Source organism: Emiliania huxleyi (genome assembly GCF_000372725.1).
Source record: "Emiliania huxleyi CCMP1516 chromosome Unknown EMIHUscaffold_149, whole genome shotgun sequence".
NCBI classification, from domain to species: domain Eukaryota; phylum Haptophyta; order Isochrysidales; family Noelaerhabdaceae; genus Emiliania; species Emiliania huxleyi.
Genome location: NW_005201102.1, coordinates 135,587 through 151,740, shown reverse-complemented (window position 1 = coordinate 151,740; position 16,154 = coordinate 135,587). Strand labels below are relative to the sequence as shown.

Here is a 16,154-nt window from a genome sequence, read left to right as displayed (position 1 = left end):
CCCTTTGCCTTTGCCTGGTGGCCTGCCTCGCGGCCTCCTCCGTGCTGGGCACTCTCCTCTGCCCCTGCCGCCGAGGACGCTTGTCTTCCACTCGTCCCGCCGCCGCTGTAGCTCGGGCCCACCAAGCTGGCGACACAGATGGCGATATTCAGCCTCCTCTCGTTGCCCGTTTGCCAGCCCATGTAGGTCTCGGAACTCTGGCCAAGTCATGAAGACTCCTGTCGCTGCGTTGGTGATGTCCGCCCATGCTGCCACCCCGCGCCTCGCCAGGCACCGCGCAAAGTCGCACGCACATTGCCCCTCGTATAGCATTGGGCCTCGCTCTGCTCGCTCCTTATCTGTCACTGCCCATGCACTCGGGCGCAGCGGGCCCCTTGCCCTCTCTCTCCATCCTGCTGTGGCGAGGGTGTCTGCTCCACTCCTCCACCTGGCCTTCAGGTACGCCTCGATGACGAGGTCATCTGAGAGTTCCTTCTCCCAGTCCCAGGGAGGCTTCCACTCGAGAGGGTTGTCGCTCCTGCAACCCAAGCGCTTCAGTGTGTGCGCGAGGCTGCTCTCCACAGCCAGCCTGGCTGGCTCTCCCTCCGTTGCACACAGCGCCCTGTCCACTTGATCCACCAGCGCAGCGACCGCATAGGTGTATGCGTGCTCCATCTCCATCCCTGCCCCCTCCTCTGCGTCGTACATCTGCAGCTTTGGCACACTTGTGCATGTAGTGTCCGCCTGTGCTTTTTTTGTGCACACACGTATCCGTGATCGCGTGACTGCGATGATTTTGCACTACACTCTCTCCCACCGCGTCTTGATGCGCAGTCGCTTTGCACGTTCCATGCGTGCCTCCACGCGCGCGCACACGGCCGCGCCCACAGCTGAGAATGGAGCACTTGTGTCACCGGGCGGGGCACGCGCGGCAAGTGGCTCCAGGTCGGCACGGTTCTCGTACAGGGGGCTTGAAAAATATAGCAATCGAATGGCGATGTTGTTGCTCCTAGAAAAAAGCGAGCCCCGCTGGCGCGCTCCCCATTCCTCTAGCAGCACACGATAGGCATCACGAGTCGAAAGCCCTGTGTGTGGTATCCGCACGTTGGCACTCCCGTCGACGAGCCAGTCCTGTTTGCCTGGCCTGCGACGTGGGACGGAGCGACGCGTCGCGGGCGAGCACCGGCGACAACCGCGGCCACTCATGAGGCGAGCCTGGGCGAGGGGAGGGTAGCGAGGAGAGAGGAGGGAGGAGAGAAGTGTGCGGCCAGCCCGCACCGGATGGAGAGCGGATGGCGCTCTGAGAGCGCGAAGAGGAGCTCGTTGACGGCGTCGTAAGTGCGCGGCAGCACATTGCGCAGTGGCACGGCCGACGCGCCCGACTGGCGCCTCCCTCGCGGCCGAGGCCGCTGTATCCTTGGCGCGCGCAGCGCGAGCGGCGCTGCGTCCGGCTCAGCCTCACCTACGAGGCAGGGCGCGTCGGGGCGGGTATTGTGAGCGCACAGGTGCTGAGTAAATGTAGTAGAGCGGCCAAATTCCAAGTCTCGTCGCCATTGTCGAATGTTATCTTCGCAAACTACTGGCCGACTCGCGGCGTCAGCCGGGCGCGGCTCTCTCGGCGCACCGCCGTCGGCAGAGGTGAGCTCAAACAGCGGCGATACCTCGCACTCAGCTCGCGTCCGCACCCGCCCGGCCGCCGGCGAGGGTGTCGCTGGCTGGCCGCGGCGCTGGACCCGCACAACGCGAGCCATCGGCGGCGACCGGGTCGAGGGCGAAATCGGCCACTCAAAACGGCGCTCAACCCAGGTATTCCCAGACTGCAAGACATTTGTCTATCTTGCAATACATGTATCAGAATTTTCTTCTCTCGGAATTTAAATTCTTCTCTCGGAAGCGGCTCAGCGTTCCTATGTCTGACCCGACCTCTCCTGCCCCGCCCGAGCATGATGGCATTCGCACGCAAGCCACTCACGCGCCGCCCTGCCTAGAAAAGACTCCCCTCTCCCGGCCGGGGTGGCCGCGGGAGCCAGAAAAGAAAGGCACGGACCCTGTCTGGTATAGCCCCAGCCGACTCCGCGGAACTCTCGAGGGTTTAGCTAGAACTCTGTTCACACCGAGCAGCTGGGACAGGCACCCACCCGGCGCCCGATACAAGCAACCGAAAGCTGCCGAGGATACAAAGATGATGTGCGGCGACGCGCGCGAAAGCCCAACGTCCCCGCTCCCCGCGTCCGTGTCTGCGCCCGGCAGCACGAGCGTGGCCGCGCTGATCGCCGATGCCGACGGGGGTGCACTGGGTGAGCGGCTAGCGGCGATGGGCCTCGACGCCTCGCGCTCGTCCAGCTTTGCGGCGGCGGCGGCGCGACTGCTTGCCGCCGGCGTGGCGCCCGAGACTCGCGCGACCGCCTTCTGGGTGCCCGGCCGCATCGAGGTGCTCGGCAAGCATACCGACTACGCGGGCGGCCGGAGCCTGCTCTGTGCCGTCAACCGCGGCTTCTCTGTCGTCGCCGCCGACCGCGACGACGCCATCCTTCGCGTCTTCGCCTCGTTCGAGCTCACCGGCGAGGCCGACGTGGCCGAGGTGGCGCTCGCGGCGGCGCCCGAGGCCGCGTCGCCTGCCGGCTGGGCCGTGTACCCGGCGGTGACCGCCCGCCGGCTCGCGCGCAACTTTGGCATTCGCGGCAGTGTCTAGGAAGTGTCCATGAAGTGTCTAGGCAGTATCTAGGCTTGCGCGCAACTTTGGCATTCGCGGCGGGGTCGATCTGGCGCTGAGCTGCGACCTGCCCGAGGCGTCGGGCATGTCGTCCTCGTCGGCAGTTGTCATCGCCACCTTCCTCTGCCTGAGCGCGCGGAACCGCCTCTCCGCCCAGCTGCGCGCCCGGCTGCCGACGGCCGAAGCGCTCTGCCACTACCTCGGCTGCGTCGAGAATGGGCAGGACTGTGGCCACGAGCTGCCGGGCGACGCGGGGGTCGGCACGTTCGGCGGCTCGGAGGACCACACCGCGATCCTCCTCTCCCGGCGCGCCGAGCTCCGCGTCTACGCCTTCTGCCCGACCGCGCTCGAGGCGCCCCTCCCTCTTCACAAGTCCCACGCCTCATCCCCCCCGCACCCCCCGCCGAGCGACGCCGGGTCATTCCCTGTTTACTGCTTCGTGGACGGCTCCTCCCTCCCCTCCTCCCTCCCCTCCTCCACCCCCGACCCACGCGTCGTCGGTGGCCAGCCGATAGTACCACCCCGCCTCTCTCCGTTCTTGGCCGCCGTCGACGGACGGCACGGCCTCGCCAAACTCGAGTCGCCTTGCCGCCTGCCCGCCGGCACGGCAGTGTCTAGGAAGTGTCTAGGAAGTGTCTAGGAAAGTGTCGCCTTGCCGCCTGCCCACCGGCCCCGCATCCCCGCACAGACTCGTAGCATCGGTCCGATCGCAGGGCGGCGTGGTCACTGGTGTAAGCAGGCGCCAACCTCACGACGCCATCTCGCATGCCTTCCCAGGCCACCCTCCCCTCGCCGCCCTCCCTGACTTGGCTCATCGCTGTCTCGGGCGCGACGGCCCGAAAAGGCGCCGAGCGACTCGCAGAGTACAACAACGCCGCGCTGCTCGCGCGGGCAGCCGCCGCGGCGGCCACGGCGCCGGGCACCGAAGGCGTTGCGAGCGGGCTGGACGCTCGCTGTCCGGGCGCCGGCGGCGGCTGTCTGCGCGCGGGCGGCCCCGCCGGCTCTGCAGGTGTGAAGAGACGCTGTTCACAGCCGCCGCCCACGCTCGCATCGGTGACGGCGGCGGCGGCGGCGGAGCTGGGGCTGCCTCGGTCGGACCAAGGCGTGCGGCGGGCGGTGCTCGCACGCATTGCGCCCGCCGACCGCGGCGGCGGCCCCTCGGGCTTTCCGGCGGGCGCGCTGGCGAGGCGTTTCTCCCTCTCCCTCTCTTTCTCTCTCTCTCTCTCTCACACACACACACACACGCACGCACGCACGCACGCACACACACACACACACACACACACACACACACACACACACACGCACACACACACTCACACTCACACACACACACACTCACACTCCTCTCTCTCTCTCTCCCACTCACTCACTCTCTCTCTCTTCCTCTCCCTCTCCCTCTTCCTCTCCCTCCCTCCCTCCCTCCCTCTCTTTCCCTCCCCCCCCCCCCCCTTCTTCCCCGCGCCGCGAGATGGCGCGAAGAGGCGCTGTTCACAGCTCGGCGCAGCAGCAGGCGGTACGAGCAGTTCCACGCCGAGTCGGAGGTTCTCATCCCGGCCGTCCGCGGCGCCCTGTCGCAGCGTGAGGTGCCCCTCCCGACGCTGGCGTCCCTCGTCGACCGCAGCCAGGCGCTGACCGCCTCGCACCTGCGCAACACCCTCGAGGAGACCGAATGGCTGCCTGCAGCGGCGCGCCGCCTCGGCGCCGTCGCGGCCTCGGCGTTTGGCGCCGGCTTTGGCGGGAGCGTGTGGGCCCTCGTCGAGGCGGGTAGGGCGAGAGAGATCCTCGCCGAGTGGAGTCGTGCGTACGCGGAGGAGTACCCGCACCGGCAGGCCCACGCGCGCTTCTTTGCGATGGAGAGCCCGCCGCCTGGCGCGTGCTCCGTCGTGTGAGGGGGGAGCGCGAGTCCTGCGACATACGTGTGCGAAGAAAAGAGGATGCCCTCACCTCCGAGAGGCAACTCCGCTGCTACCGCGCGGAAGAATTTAAACAAAACAACTCTCTCTCTCACAGCAGACGGGCTGCTCGCCACACAGGTGCGGACTGCGACTGGCGCGTGCTAGCACTATCACTCAGGCAAACCACCGGAGCCGCCTAAGCGACTCCGGTAAGCACGGCAATGCACTTAGCGCCGTGCACAATGCCGCTCTCCCCGCACGCCGCACGCTAGCTCGTTCAGAGAGAGAGGCCTCTCTTTCTCGTTCACCGTCTCCCGTCTGCCACGCCACGGCGGCGCCGCGGAGAACGACAGACAAGCGCTGCATCTGCAGCCCGTGCCAGTTCTTGGTGGTCCATGTGACCTCATCGAGGTGCTGATTGATTGATAGGAAGGTGAAGAACAGCCAGGTGCTGAGCGCGCGGAAGAAAACAACCTGATACAAATCTTCATTGCGGATTGGATCGTTCGCGTAGGCCTGGCTAAAAACTATGTCCTATCGGCCTCAGTCTGCTTTGTTTCATCTTTGTTAAACACGCCACGCCCGATCTGGCTGTGTGAAGCGGATCGAAAGAGCCTGTGACATTTTTGGCGGCGAGGGCGGCGAGGGCGGGCAGGGGGAGAGCTCAGAGACGCTGAGCGCGCCGGGCGGGCTGGGCACCACGTAAAACCGCGGCGACAGCGGCGGCGGCCGTGTCTCCCGGCGGCCGATATGGCCGGCGCCGTGATGCTGCGCCGCCGCCCCGCTGGGCTGGAACCGCGGCGCGGGAGGTGCGACTTAGGTCAGCTTGCAGCCGCCTGGGGTAGTTGGCCAAAGAGCAGCGCACCAGGTCGGGGTGCGTGCCCGGGGGCGGCGCTTCTCTCCACCGTGCCTGAGGCCACCCCAACCACTCACCAAGCCTTACGAGGGCGCATTCGCAACTCCCTTTATGGTTTACCCACACTATGCGAGCACGGAGTACAGGCCAGGTCAGAGTATATATCAACCCGTTCTGGCACTATCCACTAACACAGGTACACCATAAAAAGAAATACTGCGCGCCTCTACTAGCAGGTGGATAGGGACACGTGTGCCACCTGGCACCTCTGGCTCTGCGTCATGTCACAATCGCCCGCCCGCCGCCAGCGTCGACGACGGCTCCTGTGTCGAGAGGCGCTCCGGTCGGCCCGCCGGCGTTCTTGCTGTTGACGGCGAACTCCAGGCCTACTCCGCTCCGTCCGCTGTCTCCGTGCTTGCCGTAGCGCGTCCTTCGATGCGCGGCAGGGCGGAACACGCGGTCCGCGCAGCGCAGCGCGGAGCGCGCGAGCACGAGCGCGCCCACGAGCGCCAGCGCAATCACCGCAGCGGCGGCACCGAGCGGCAGCCGCACGCTCCCGGCGTCGACGGTAGGCGGCGCCGAGGGCGGCGGCGGCGAAGACGGCGGCGATGACGGAAGCGCCGGGGCTGTCTGCTGCAGCACGGAAGGCGGCGGGGCCGTCGCTTGCGCCAACGGCTGGAGGTGGAAGGTGGCGATGAGTGGCCAGTGGTCCGAGTAGTCCATCGGCGGCGTGCTGTGGTCGATGGTGACCGCCGAGAGCTGGTCGAAGAGCGGCCCGGAGACGAGGAGGTGATCGAGTGACGAGTGCTCGGACCCGCCCTCGTCGACACCGTCCTTGGGCGCGTGGTCCCACCAGTCCGTGTACCGCTCCCCTCGCGGAAGCCGCGAGGCGACCGAGTGCAGCTCGTCGGCTCCGGTGGCGCGCGGGTCCTTGAGCATGCGCAGCACGCGCGACGTGGGCCGCGAGCCGGGCGCGTCAAGGCAGCACGGGTCGGCGTCAAAGTCGTTGAGATCGCCGAGGACGACGACGTACGGCGTCTCACCGAGCGCGGCGACGAGGAGCCGCTGCGCGATCCTCGCCTGAGCCTCGCGCTTGTGGCACGACCGCGCCTGCGTCGGGATCGCCTTGAGATGCAGCCCGAGCACAGCCAGCGTCGCCGGCACGCGACGCCCGCCGCCGCTCGTGGGGAAGTCGATGCGCAGCCGCGCGAGGTAGTGCCTGTTCACGGTGGTGAGAGGTGTGAAGAGGCGCTGTTGACATAATACAGCGGCTGCCGCGCGAGGCAGTGTCTTGTCTTGTGGTTCTGTGTGTCGCTCCTGTGTGGCCGTCACCGCCCGTCTTGCGTCCACCCATAACGCGTTGGTGTCCCAGTCGTTGGTCGGACTGTGTTTCGCCTTCCCATCTATCTATCTATAGTGCTTGGAGAGGTCGGTCGAGCCGCGCGCTGCGTCGCCGCAGCTCGAGTTGCCGTCGATGGGGAAGGCGCGCCGCTCGGTCGATCGCTCGAGGGGCGCCACGGGAGAGAGGCGCGAGAGCAGCCCCACCTGCTGCCGGAGGGAGCTTATCCCATATCTCTCCATATCTCCCCAATATCTCCCAATATCTCCCCTCCTGCTGCCGGAGGTAGCTGTCGGTGCCAGGGACCATGTGGCGCTCGTACCCGCCGCCGCCGCCGCCGCCGCCGCCGCCGCCGCCGCCGCCGCCGCCGCCGCCGCCGCCGCCGCCGCCTTGCGAGGCGTTGGCGTTGAGGATGGCGGCGCACGCGGCGAGCACGTCGCAGCTCTCGACCTCGGTAACGTGTAGCACGTCTGCGTCGAAGCTTCGCATATGGCGCGCCACCCTCTCGAGGTGGGCCGCGGCGCCGGCAGCGTCGCACTTGTTCAGGCCGGACTGGAGGCCGGCGCAGTCGCTCGAGCCCGCCGCCCACGGCGACATGCTCGGGTCGCACTCTCCGTCGTACAGCCATTCAGCGTTCCACGTGCCGATCACCAGCCTCTGCGGGTCAGCGCGCCGGTCGGTCGCCTCGCTCGCCGCGCTGCCGCCGCGGCAGTCGCAGCAGTCGGTCACAGACGCGGCGCAGCCACCTGGCCTACTCTGCCCTTCGGAGGGGGGGTCGCCCGACTCGCCGCTCGGCCACGAGCCCTTGGGGTGCACGACCCACTCCGAATCGGCGGCGGAGGAGCCGGCCGACCTCGCCCAGTCGCCGCAGTTGCCCTGCGCGATGCTGTCCTTTCGCTCGAGCGTGTGATCCTTGGTGGCGTGCGGGACGCCGGCGACCGGCCAGCCGCCGCTGCCAGGGTCGGGGCCGAAGTCGCCGACGGCGTCCACGATGATGTGCGAGGACTTGTGCATCAGGCCGTGCACGTCGTTGCCGTTCGAGAGGTGCCCCCACGTCTGGTTGGCTGGGTAGTTTGAGGGCAGCCGCGCCCGCGGATCGGCGATGCGCCACCGTGCGCCGCTCGGCAGCACCGCGGCCTCGTCCAGCAGCGTGACGGTGTGGTACGCCGGCTTCCCTTCGGTGTCGCAGCCGTTCCAGCACGACACGAGCTCGTAATCGTCGCCCAGGCGGACGTCGCCCTCACATTTGTTGACAATCTCGAGCGCTTTGTCGTACGATGCGCCCTCCACGTACGCGCTAAAGAACACGCAGCTGTGCTCACAGCTGCGACCCAGCGTTACTCCCTCAGGCATTTTGACTTTCTGACTGACACGGCCGATCGGACAGCAGCAGCGCTCCACAGAGCCGCCGTTGCGAGCATTTGTTTTTTTTGTTTAGAGGAACGTTTACCGGTACCGAACCTGTCGGACCTGTCGGACCTTAAGACAGCATTGTGGATCCCTGGAGGGTGATGGCGTCCCCGTCCTGAGTATTCACCGCCGGCCCAGGGCCGTGCGTCCTCCCCTCAGGCAGACGCCCAAGGGTGGGCGACGGCTACGGGCTAGCGCAGCCTGCACCACACTCCTCTCCTTAAAATCCCTGTGGCGGCGTGCCGTCCCCCCATCCCTCCCTTGCATTTGCGTTTCTTTTCTTTTTCCACACCCCTCCCTGGCGCCGTTTTCTTTCTTTTTTGTCGTGCGAGGGAGTGTTTTGAGAGAGATTTTTAGCACATTACCAAACAACTTTACACTCACACACATTTGTTTTGTTCAAAGTTTTGACGTACAATTCTTTCTTTCTTGATTCTTCCAGCTCACCTCAACCCCCCCCCCCCCCCCCCAAGCTCGTGACGAAGCACGAAGGCTGTGTCCTGACCTCCTGTGTGGCTCGAGACACACGGTGAGCCCACACGACCCGGGCACACACGGGCACAGTCACTAGTCTGTTGTGTTCCCTAGTATAGCGCAAAGTAGTTGTGTACCGTATGTGAGCGGCTGTGGATCTGGAAGACCACACAGCGACAAACCAATTTATATACACGGAGAGGGGCTGGGGGGGGGGAGGGCGCGAGTGCGTCCTCGTGCACTGGAGCACTGCAAACCTCCGCCTCGCGTGAGACGGGGACCTACTGTGTGAATACGTTTTCCACGTATTCCAAATGACCTCCCAGAGGCCTGTATTCTGCCGTATTCCACCCGTATTCCACGTATTCCATGGAATACGCCGTATTCCAAGCTCCAAAAATGGACGTATTCCGTATATAAAATTTTCCTCGCTCCGCGAATTCACACAGTAGGACGGGGAGCAGTGCGGCGGGGCACAGCCGAGCGAGCGTTACTCTGCGCGGAGCCGGAAGACGAGGGGCCTCGACCCGCATCTAGGCCTCTCGCCTGAGGCGTAACTCCGCTCTTCTTCCTCGCAGCGACCAGCGTATCTTGGCCCCTCGAGTTTATCGAGCTGGAGGGGCGATTGTACGACGCGGCTCGCAGAGAGAGTGTGTGTGCCGGCGTGCGTCCGCAGCAGCGCCGATGCCGCTGGTTATCTTTTTCTGGTGTGCCGGTGTGTGTGCTAGTCTGCGCCAGTCCGCGCCCTCGATGTGCCAGTGTGCTAAAAAGAAAGAAAAAAAACCGTTTGCTTGCTTGCCGACGGTGTTCCCCTGGCTGGTTGTACCCCTCGGCCGGTTTGACGATGGCACTCAAGGCCTTGTTGGTGGTCGCCGCTTCTGCTCCCAACATGGCACAGACCCTCTTCTTCTCCGAGTACGCCGAGGGCTCCTCGCACAACAAGTTCCTCGAAATCTTCAATCCGACCAATGTGCAGGTCTCCCTCGACGGCTACGCGTACCCGAGCGTCGCCAACGCACCCGCCACCGAAGGAGTGCACGAGTTTTGGAACGCGTTTGACAGCGGCGCGTCGGTGCCGGCGGGCGGCGTGTACGTCATCTGCCACGGCTCGGCGGACGACTCGATCAAGGCGCTTTGCGATGAGGAGCACACTTACCTCTCAAACGGTAACGATGGCTACTGCCTCGTGCAGGGCACCGAGTCGAATTACACGTTCATCGACTGCGTCGGCGATTTCTACGGCGACCCAGGCTCCGGTTGGGACGTCTGCGGTGTGAGCGCGGCGACGAAGGACAACACTCTCGTGCGCAAGTCCACTGTCACCACCGGTAACGGCGGCGACTGGACGGCGTCAGCGGGCACGAATGAGGTCGACTGCGAGTGGCTAGTCGAGCCAAAAGACACGTGGAACTTCCTCGGCTCGCACGCGATGGGAGTGGCATCGCCCTTGCCGCCCTTGCCGCCATCACTGCCTCCATCCATGCCTCCGCCATCCACGCCTCCGCCCGTGGCGATGCCGACCACACTGTTCGCAATCAACACCAACCACAGCGGCTCGGATGGGGCGTGCTATCACTCAGCACGCGAGGGCGAGTTTGTGCGCGTTGAGGGCTACGTAACGGGCGTGTCTTACGATGGCTTCTACATGCAGGACGAGGTGGCCGCTGCGCTCTACGCAGGCGTCTGGGTGTACACGGGTTCGGGCTCGTCCTACCTCACCAACCTCACCGCGGGCGACAAGGTCGGCGTGGAGGCGCTCGTGAACGAGTACTACTCGCTGACCGAGTTACTCGTTGCCGACACGCCCGCGGCACTCGTTGAGCTCCTCTCGACGGGCCACACGCCCTTGCCGCTCGCGACGACGACCGGCGCGATCGGCGAGGGGTGCACCGAGAGCGGCGAGGCTCACGAGGGCCTCCTCGTCACCGTCTCGGGCGGCGTGCAGCTCCTCTCCGAGGCCAACAACTATGGCGAGATCACAATCGACGACGGCTCAGGGCCCACGCAGCTCGAAGACAGCATGCTGAGGACGGAAGCGCACCTGCAATCAATCCTCGGCGCCACGTCGCTCACCGGACAGAGCGTCTCCAGCGTGACGGGCGTGATCAAGTACGCGTTCTCGAGCTTCGAGATCCACCCGCGCGACGAGAGCGACATCGTCCTCGTGTCGCCACCACCACCGCTGCCACCGCCGCCGCCGACGCCGCCACTTGCGCCGCTGCCGCCCGGCGGCGAGTACACGCCCGCAGTCGTCTTCACGACCACGCTCGACGGCGACATGACCACCTTTGACAGCGCGGCGTACGCGGCCAATCTCGCCGAGCTCGTCGGCGTGTCTCCCGACTCAATCACCCTTGAGATCTCGAGCGTCCGCCGTGCACGCGCGCTCGCGGCGTTCACCGTGACGGCAACGGTGATCACGGCTAGCACTGCGATCGCCGACACGATTCAGATCACACTCGCGGCACTCAGCCCGGAAGAGGCGTCCACGGCCCTCGGCGTCACCGTGACGGCGGTGGAGGAGCCGGTCGTCTCGAGCGTCGTCGTCATCGCGTCGCCGCCGCCGCCGACCGAGCCTGAAAGGACACAGGAGGACGCAGGAAAAGAGCTGACAGACGACGACGACAACAACGTTGACGAGGGCGGGCTTAACGGCGGGACCATCGCGGCCATCGTCGTCGCGTGCGTGCTTGCGCTGGTCATCGGCATTGCCATTGGCGCCATGATCTTCAAGCGGCGCAAGGGCAAGAAGGCCTCGCTGGGCACGGCGGTGCCTGTCGAGATGGTCGTGCACGAGTAGTTGACGGGGTCAAAGAAGAAGAACGTCTCGCGTGAGACACCTTTGTTGAGATCGACGACGACGTCTCACATCCCCCTGGAGCCCTCTCCATTATTGTAATATTAGTCACCGAGTTGTAGCGAGCGCACAAGCTGGCGACAGCACGGCGTGGGGATGTACAAGCGGTTCGAGAGAACTAGCACGCAAAGGGTGGGTCGAGAAGAAGGCCACCTTCTCTGGCCACCTTCTCCGGGGGCGCTGTCTGTCGTCCTCTGTGTGTCTGTGCCTTAGGAGTTGTGATGCGTACGAGTGATGTGTCGTGAGAGCGAGCGCGGTGGTGTCCGTCTCGGTGAGGTTTAGTCGCGGCTCGAGCTCAGGTGCGTCAGTCGTCAGAGGGCCCAGCCAGTGAGGTCAATATCTCGGCGCTGATCTCGCCCGCGAAAAAAGAAAGAAAGAGTGCAGACAAACCCTAACCCAGACGAGGGATGGGGGACCAGGATATGCAGCAAAGGAGGGCGGAGCTGCGCCGAAAGGCGAAAGAAGCCGCGAGAACAAGGGAACGGCAGGCGGCGGCGGCGGCGCAGAACGAGGCAGAGGAGAGCGACGCGACAGAAGAAGAAGCGACAAGGGAGAGCACGACGAGAAGGGGGCGACCGCGAGGTGGCTCGAAGGTTGCAGCGAGAATCGGAGAGAGAATGCGAAGAGAGATCGGAAGAGGCGGACGCCCAAGGGTGGGCGACGGCTAGCGCACCACACCCCTCTCCTTAAAATCCCTGTGTGGTGGCGGCGTGCCGTCCTCCCATCCCTCCCTTGGGTTGTGCGTTTTCTTTAGAGGGATGGGGGAGGAGGACAGGGTCCCCACCTGCACGAGCAGGATTTTGGAAGGACGATCAGGGGGACAGGTGGGGCTCTCCTGCGACTCACTCCTCCTCATCGTTTTTGGCCTCCTTCCGTTCGGCCCGCGCAAGATCCGTTTTCTTAATTTGCACACTCGACCACCACAGGACGCGATGTTGACTGCACCGCTGTTTGCAGCAGCAGCGCTCGTGGCGCCGGCGTATCCATCCTCTGGGCAGCCCGCCATCTCGCTCTTTGTCCTCTCCTCAGAGAGCCGGACGCCGGCGTACCTGCTCTGCCTCGACAGCTTGGCAGGACTGATCGCCCGCGCCTCGCCTCGCCTCTACCGTGTTGCTGACAGCAACTGGGCGACGGGAACATCAGACTCGTACGCGCTATGGCTGCGCGAGCTGCGACGTGACGTGCCGGTGAAACGAGAGCATGATGATGGCCAGCGTGCAAGCCGTCGTCACCCGCTTCGCGAGCGAGGTTAAGGGTTTCATCCTCGCCGAGGGCTCGACAACGTGCGTGGCGCTATCGTCTGCAGAGCAGCTCGGCTCGCTCGCGCCGGAGCGGGCCTGCGCTCCGGCTGGCCGTAGGCGGCCGCCTTTTAAGGTGACGTGATCCCGAGGGCAATGTGCATATGTGTAATACACGGGTGCTGTGCCTCACTGACGCGCATGCCCACCTGCGCAGCACATGTGGGCATGGGCGAGTCCCGACTCCGTCTCGGCCGCGCTCACGCTCGCGGCGGCTGAGGACGGCCTCATCGTGGCCGCTGGTGAGGCTCTCGCAGCACAGCTCGAGGCCGCCGGCATTCCCATGCACGTCGACGCGCGTAGGTGGACGGTTGGCGACGTGCTCAAGCGACCAGGAGTGCTGGCGGTCCTCTCGCGCGACGTCTTCGTCTTCCAGTCGCCTGCCAAAGCTCAGTTCCTCGGTGATTACGCCACCTTCACGCGTGCGGCCTCGCTTGCCTTCGACAGCGAGCCAGACGCGCAGCGAGCCCTTCTTGCGTCGCGCGGCCACATCAGCACGCGCACACCACTCGGCGTCGCCTTGGGCTGGGGTGCAGAGAACGAGTTCGTATCCTCCACCACAACCCGTATGCAGTCTACGTGCACGCCTCCGACTATTGCATCAACCTCGCGGCGCTCAGCAACGCTGGCCCCTCGGCCCGATCGCTGCCAACTCCTTCACCGCCTCCGCCTCCGCCTCCTTCACCTCCACCTCCGCCATCGCCTCCTCGCCACACTGTGGCATTCGTCATGACCGATGGGGATAACTTGCAGTGGACGCTCGGCCCCTTCTCCACAGACACCACATGGTGGGGGAGCACGCAGCGCGGCCGAACCCCTCTCGGGTGGACTTTCAGCCCAGCCACCGCCTTCCTCTCCCCCGCCACCCTCTCCTGGGTCAATCGCACGCGCACCCCGATGGACGAGCTCATCGCCGGGCCCTCTGGCGTTGGGTATATCTTCCCTCAGGCATGGCCTGCCCCCTCTCGCGCTCCATTTGCCTCCCTCACAGCTGAGGGGACAACGTCTCTGCTGCCTTGTACTACCCGTGGGGTGGGGGTTACAGCCAGCTGGAGGGCCGCATGTGGCGCGGGCACGGCAGTGGTGAGGAGGGCAAGGGGCGCGGCAAGGGAGCTGGCAGTGGCAGTGGCGGAGAGAAAGGGGGTGGAGGGCGAGGTGGAGAGGGAGGTGGAGACGGCAAGGTGCTGATCATTGGCCGCGTGAGCTTGTGGGGCGATGGGGACAAAGGGACGACGCTCGGCGTCAAGCCAATGATCTCACGGCTCCTCTCCATGCCGCGTGTGAGCTCCTCCCCGGATGGCTACTCGATCATTCCGGTTCACGTATGGAGCCACTCGTACGCAGATGTGCTGAGCATCGCGACTGCGCTCGAGGCGAGCAGCGGCGTAGACGTCGTGCTGCCGTCCGAGCTCATCAGTCGGCTCGAGGAGAACGTCTGGAAGGCCACCCCCGGTACACCTGTGACACCCCGGCCGCGGGTAAAGGTAGCTGGTCGCAACGAGTACACGTGCTCCGACGGCGATCGAGGCTTCTGCGCCAGGACGCAGCAGTGCTTTACGTCGCTGGCGTTCCTCAAGGGAGACTGGCGCAGTGGTTGTGCCTGATGTAAGAGAGGTTAGTGGGGAGAGTGGGCCCCGAATTTAAAAGCGCGAAGACGCCGTGTATTCTTTTTTTGAGCTTAGCCTTCGATGTTATGAAACAAACGCAAGGCGGACATGGCATATCGCTCTCGGGCCCACAGACATCCGTCATCCCCCGCACACCCGCCGCACACCCGCCGCCCCCGCACGCGCCCCACCCCGGCCGGGAGAAAGGGGAGTGACAGTTTGGGATTGAAAGTCGAGATACCTCGCACTCCATGTGCGAGAACGCAGGGTAAATGTAAGCCGGATGGCTCACAGGCCACCTCTTGCGCCCCGAGCTTACCATCTACCGCACTGAACACTGCTGCCCCCTCGCTCCCAACCCATCCATCCACCTCGCCGCGAGGCGCCGCGCAATCTCGGGCGATCTCGGGCTATCTCGGAGCTCCACGCCACGCCCCCCCCCCCGCCCCCGCCGCCGTGCCACGCTATCTCGGGCGATCTCGGAGCGTCGCTCGCGCGGCGGCACACCTGCTCAAAAAAGGAAGGGCCCGGTTGGAGCCACGGGGTCACAGACTAGTCTTTTTTTGCTTGGCCGGAGTGCAGGAGCAGCAGGGACGGCGCGGGTTGCAGGGGGCGTTCTTCTTTCTTTGCCTTCTCCAGAGCGCCACCCAGGGCTACTGAGATTTCGCGTCAACCGGCGGGCACCTTGCACACACACATGCATATGTTGATGTCCAGTTGATGTCCAGCGCGGCCGAGCCGCACGTGGCCGCGGTGTTGCGAGGCGACGAAGCGGCGGTGCGTTCGTGGCTCGAGAGAGGCGGGCGAGCAAATACCACGCGCGAGCATGGCAAAGCAAGCAACGTTACCCTGCTGATGGACGCCGCCATGATGGCTCGATCGCTGCAGAGGCTAAGTGTAGAGCGACCCTCTAGCCCTACTACCCAACCATTCTTGGAGCGCTCTACAAAGGTAAGGTAAATTTCTCCACACACACAAAGTGGTGGGGCAAGGCGGGGCGACCCTCGCATCTCCACACCCGGACACGGGCAGGAGCCCCACGGCATTCAAAGTGCTAGCACTGGCCCGGTGCACGTGGGTGAGCAGCCTGCCCCTCTCTCCCGACAAACCACAAATCGCACTCTACTCTCTAGCCGTCCCCTAAATGGCTAAAATACATAGTTATAGACAATCTAAGACAATCAAGAACACATTTGACATATAAAGCCGGAGGTGTGGCTTGAGCCTGTTGTTCATCTTCATGACCGGCACGGTGCCGGTTCATGTTAGATGTTTCATGACGATATGTGTGTTTCACTTGCTCACCCCCATCGACGCCTCTCCGAGGCGACGCGCTCGAACAGTCTGACCCCATCCTCTAGAGCGAGAGTGCGAGCCTCACTCAACGCGGCGCGGGGGTCGGCGGCACCAACCGACGCAGCCGCTCGTCTGCCGACGCGCCGCCCGCGGCGGCCTGTCGCCCGACACGGGCCAAGAGCGGGGCCGAATCGCGCAGCACTTGCGCTGCCAGCTTTAGGTCCGCGGCGTCGTCGAGCGAGAGCCGTAGCGACGCTCGCAGCTGCTGCGAGCCGACGCGGAGCCTCGCCGCGACCTCGGCGCCGCCGACGATCGCCTCCAAGTCGGTCCACCCGGTCTTTTTCGGCCGTGACCGGCTCGGCGGCGGGGGGGCGGGGTGCGCCTGAAGTCAGATGAACGTCCTCCACCCACACAAAGTGGTGGGTGG

The 16,154-nt window shown here is 65.1% G+C and overlaps 5 protein-coding genes across 5 annotated transcripts in view; 2 read left to right on the top strand and 3 right to left on the bottom strand.

Annotated features, from left to right (window-relative positions):
- Positions 1-874: 874 nt before the first annotated feature.
- On the bottom strand, positions 875-1,763 carry EMIHUDRAFT_441296 (hypothetical protein; the record flags this gene model as incomplete). Its single annotated transcript, XM_005786835.1, has 3 exons — positions 1,604-1,763; positions 1,258-1,441; positions 875-1,123 (listed from the first exon to the last, which is right to left on the bottom strand). Coding segments are annotated over exons 1-3 (558 nt in total), but the record flags the coding sequence as incomplete, so codon positions are not given.
- Positions 1,764-2,161: 398 nt separating this feature from the next.
- Positions 2,162-4,584, top strand: EMIHUDRAFT_228645 (hypothetical protein; the record flags this gene model as incomplete). The annotated part of the gene is made up of 3 exons (XM_005786834.1): positions 2,162-2,620; positions 2,694-3,064; positions 4,206-4,584. The coding sequence occupies 3 exons, from the start codon at positions 2,162-2,164 to the stop codon at positions 4,582-4,584; spliced, it is 1,209 nt and encodes a 402-aa protein (XP_005786891.1).
- A 1,141-nt stretch (positions 4,585-5,725) lies between these two features.
- On the bottom strand, positions 5,726-8,138 carry EMIHUDRAFT_111296 (hypothetical protein; the record flags this gene model as incomplete). The annotated part of the gene is made up of 2 exons (XM_005786833.1): positions 5,726-6,665; positions 7,108-8,138. The coding sequence occupies 2 exons, from the start codon at positions 8,136-8,138 to the stop codon at positions 5,726-5,728; spliced, it is 1,971 nt and encodes a 656-aa protein (XP_005786890.1).
- Positions 8,139-9,513: 1,375 nt separating this feature from the next.
- Positions 9,514-11,469, top strand: EMIHUDRAFT_111295 (hypothetical protein; the record flags this gene model as incomplete). Its single annotated transcript, XM_005786832.1, has 1 exon — positions 9,514-11,469. The coding sequence occupies one exon, from the start codon at positions 9,514-9,516 to the stop codon at positions 11,467-11,469; it is 1,956 nt and encodes a 651-aa protein (XP_005786889.1).
- Positions 11,470-15,590: 4,121 nt separating this feature from the next.
- EMIHUDRAFT_467610 (hypothetical protein) overlaps positions 15,591-16,154 on the bottom strand; it is a gene marked incomplete at its 5' end in the record, with an annotated part of 6,695 nt that continues 6,131 nt past the window's right edge. The window contains 2 exons of the mRNA XM_005786831.1: positions 15,591-16,056; positions 16,080-16,109. Coding sequence (XP_005786888.1) covers positions 15,733-16,056; positions 16,080-16,109 — 354 coding nt within the window. The 3' untranslated portion in view covers positions 15,591-15,732. The remainder of the gene's footprint in view (positions 16,057-16,079; positions 16,110-16,154) is intronic.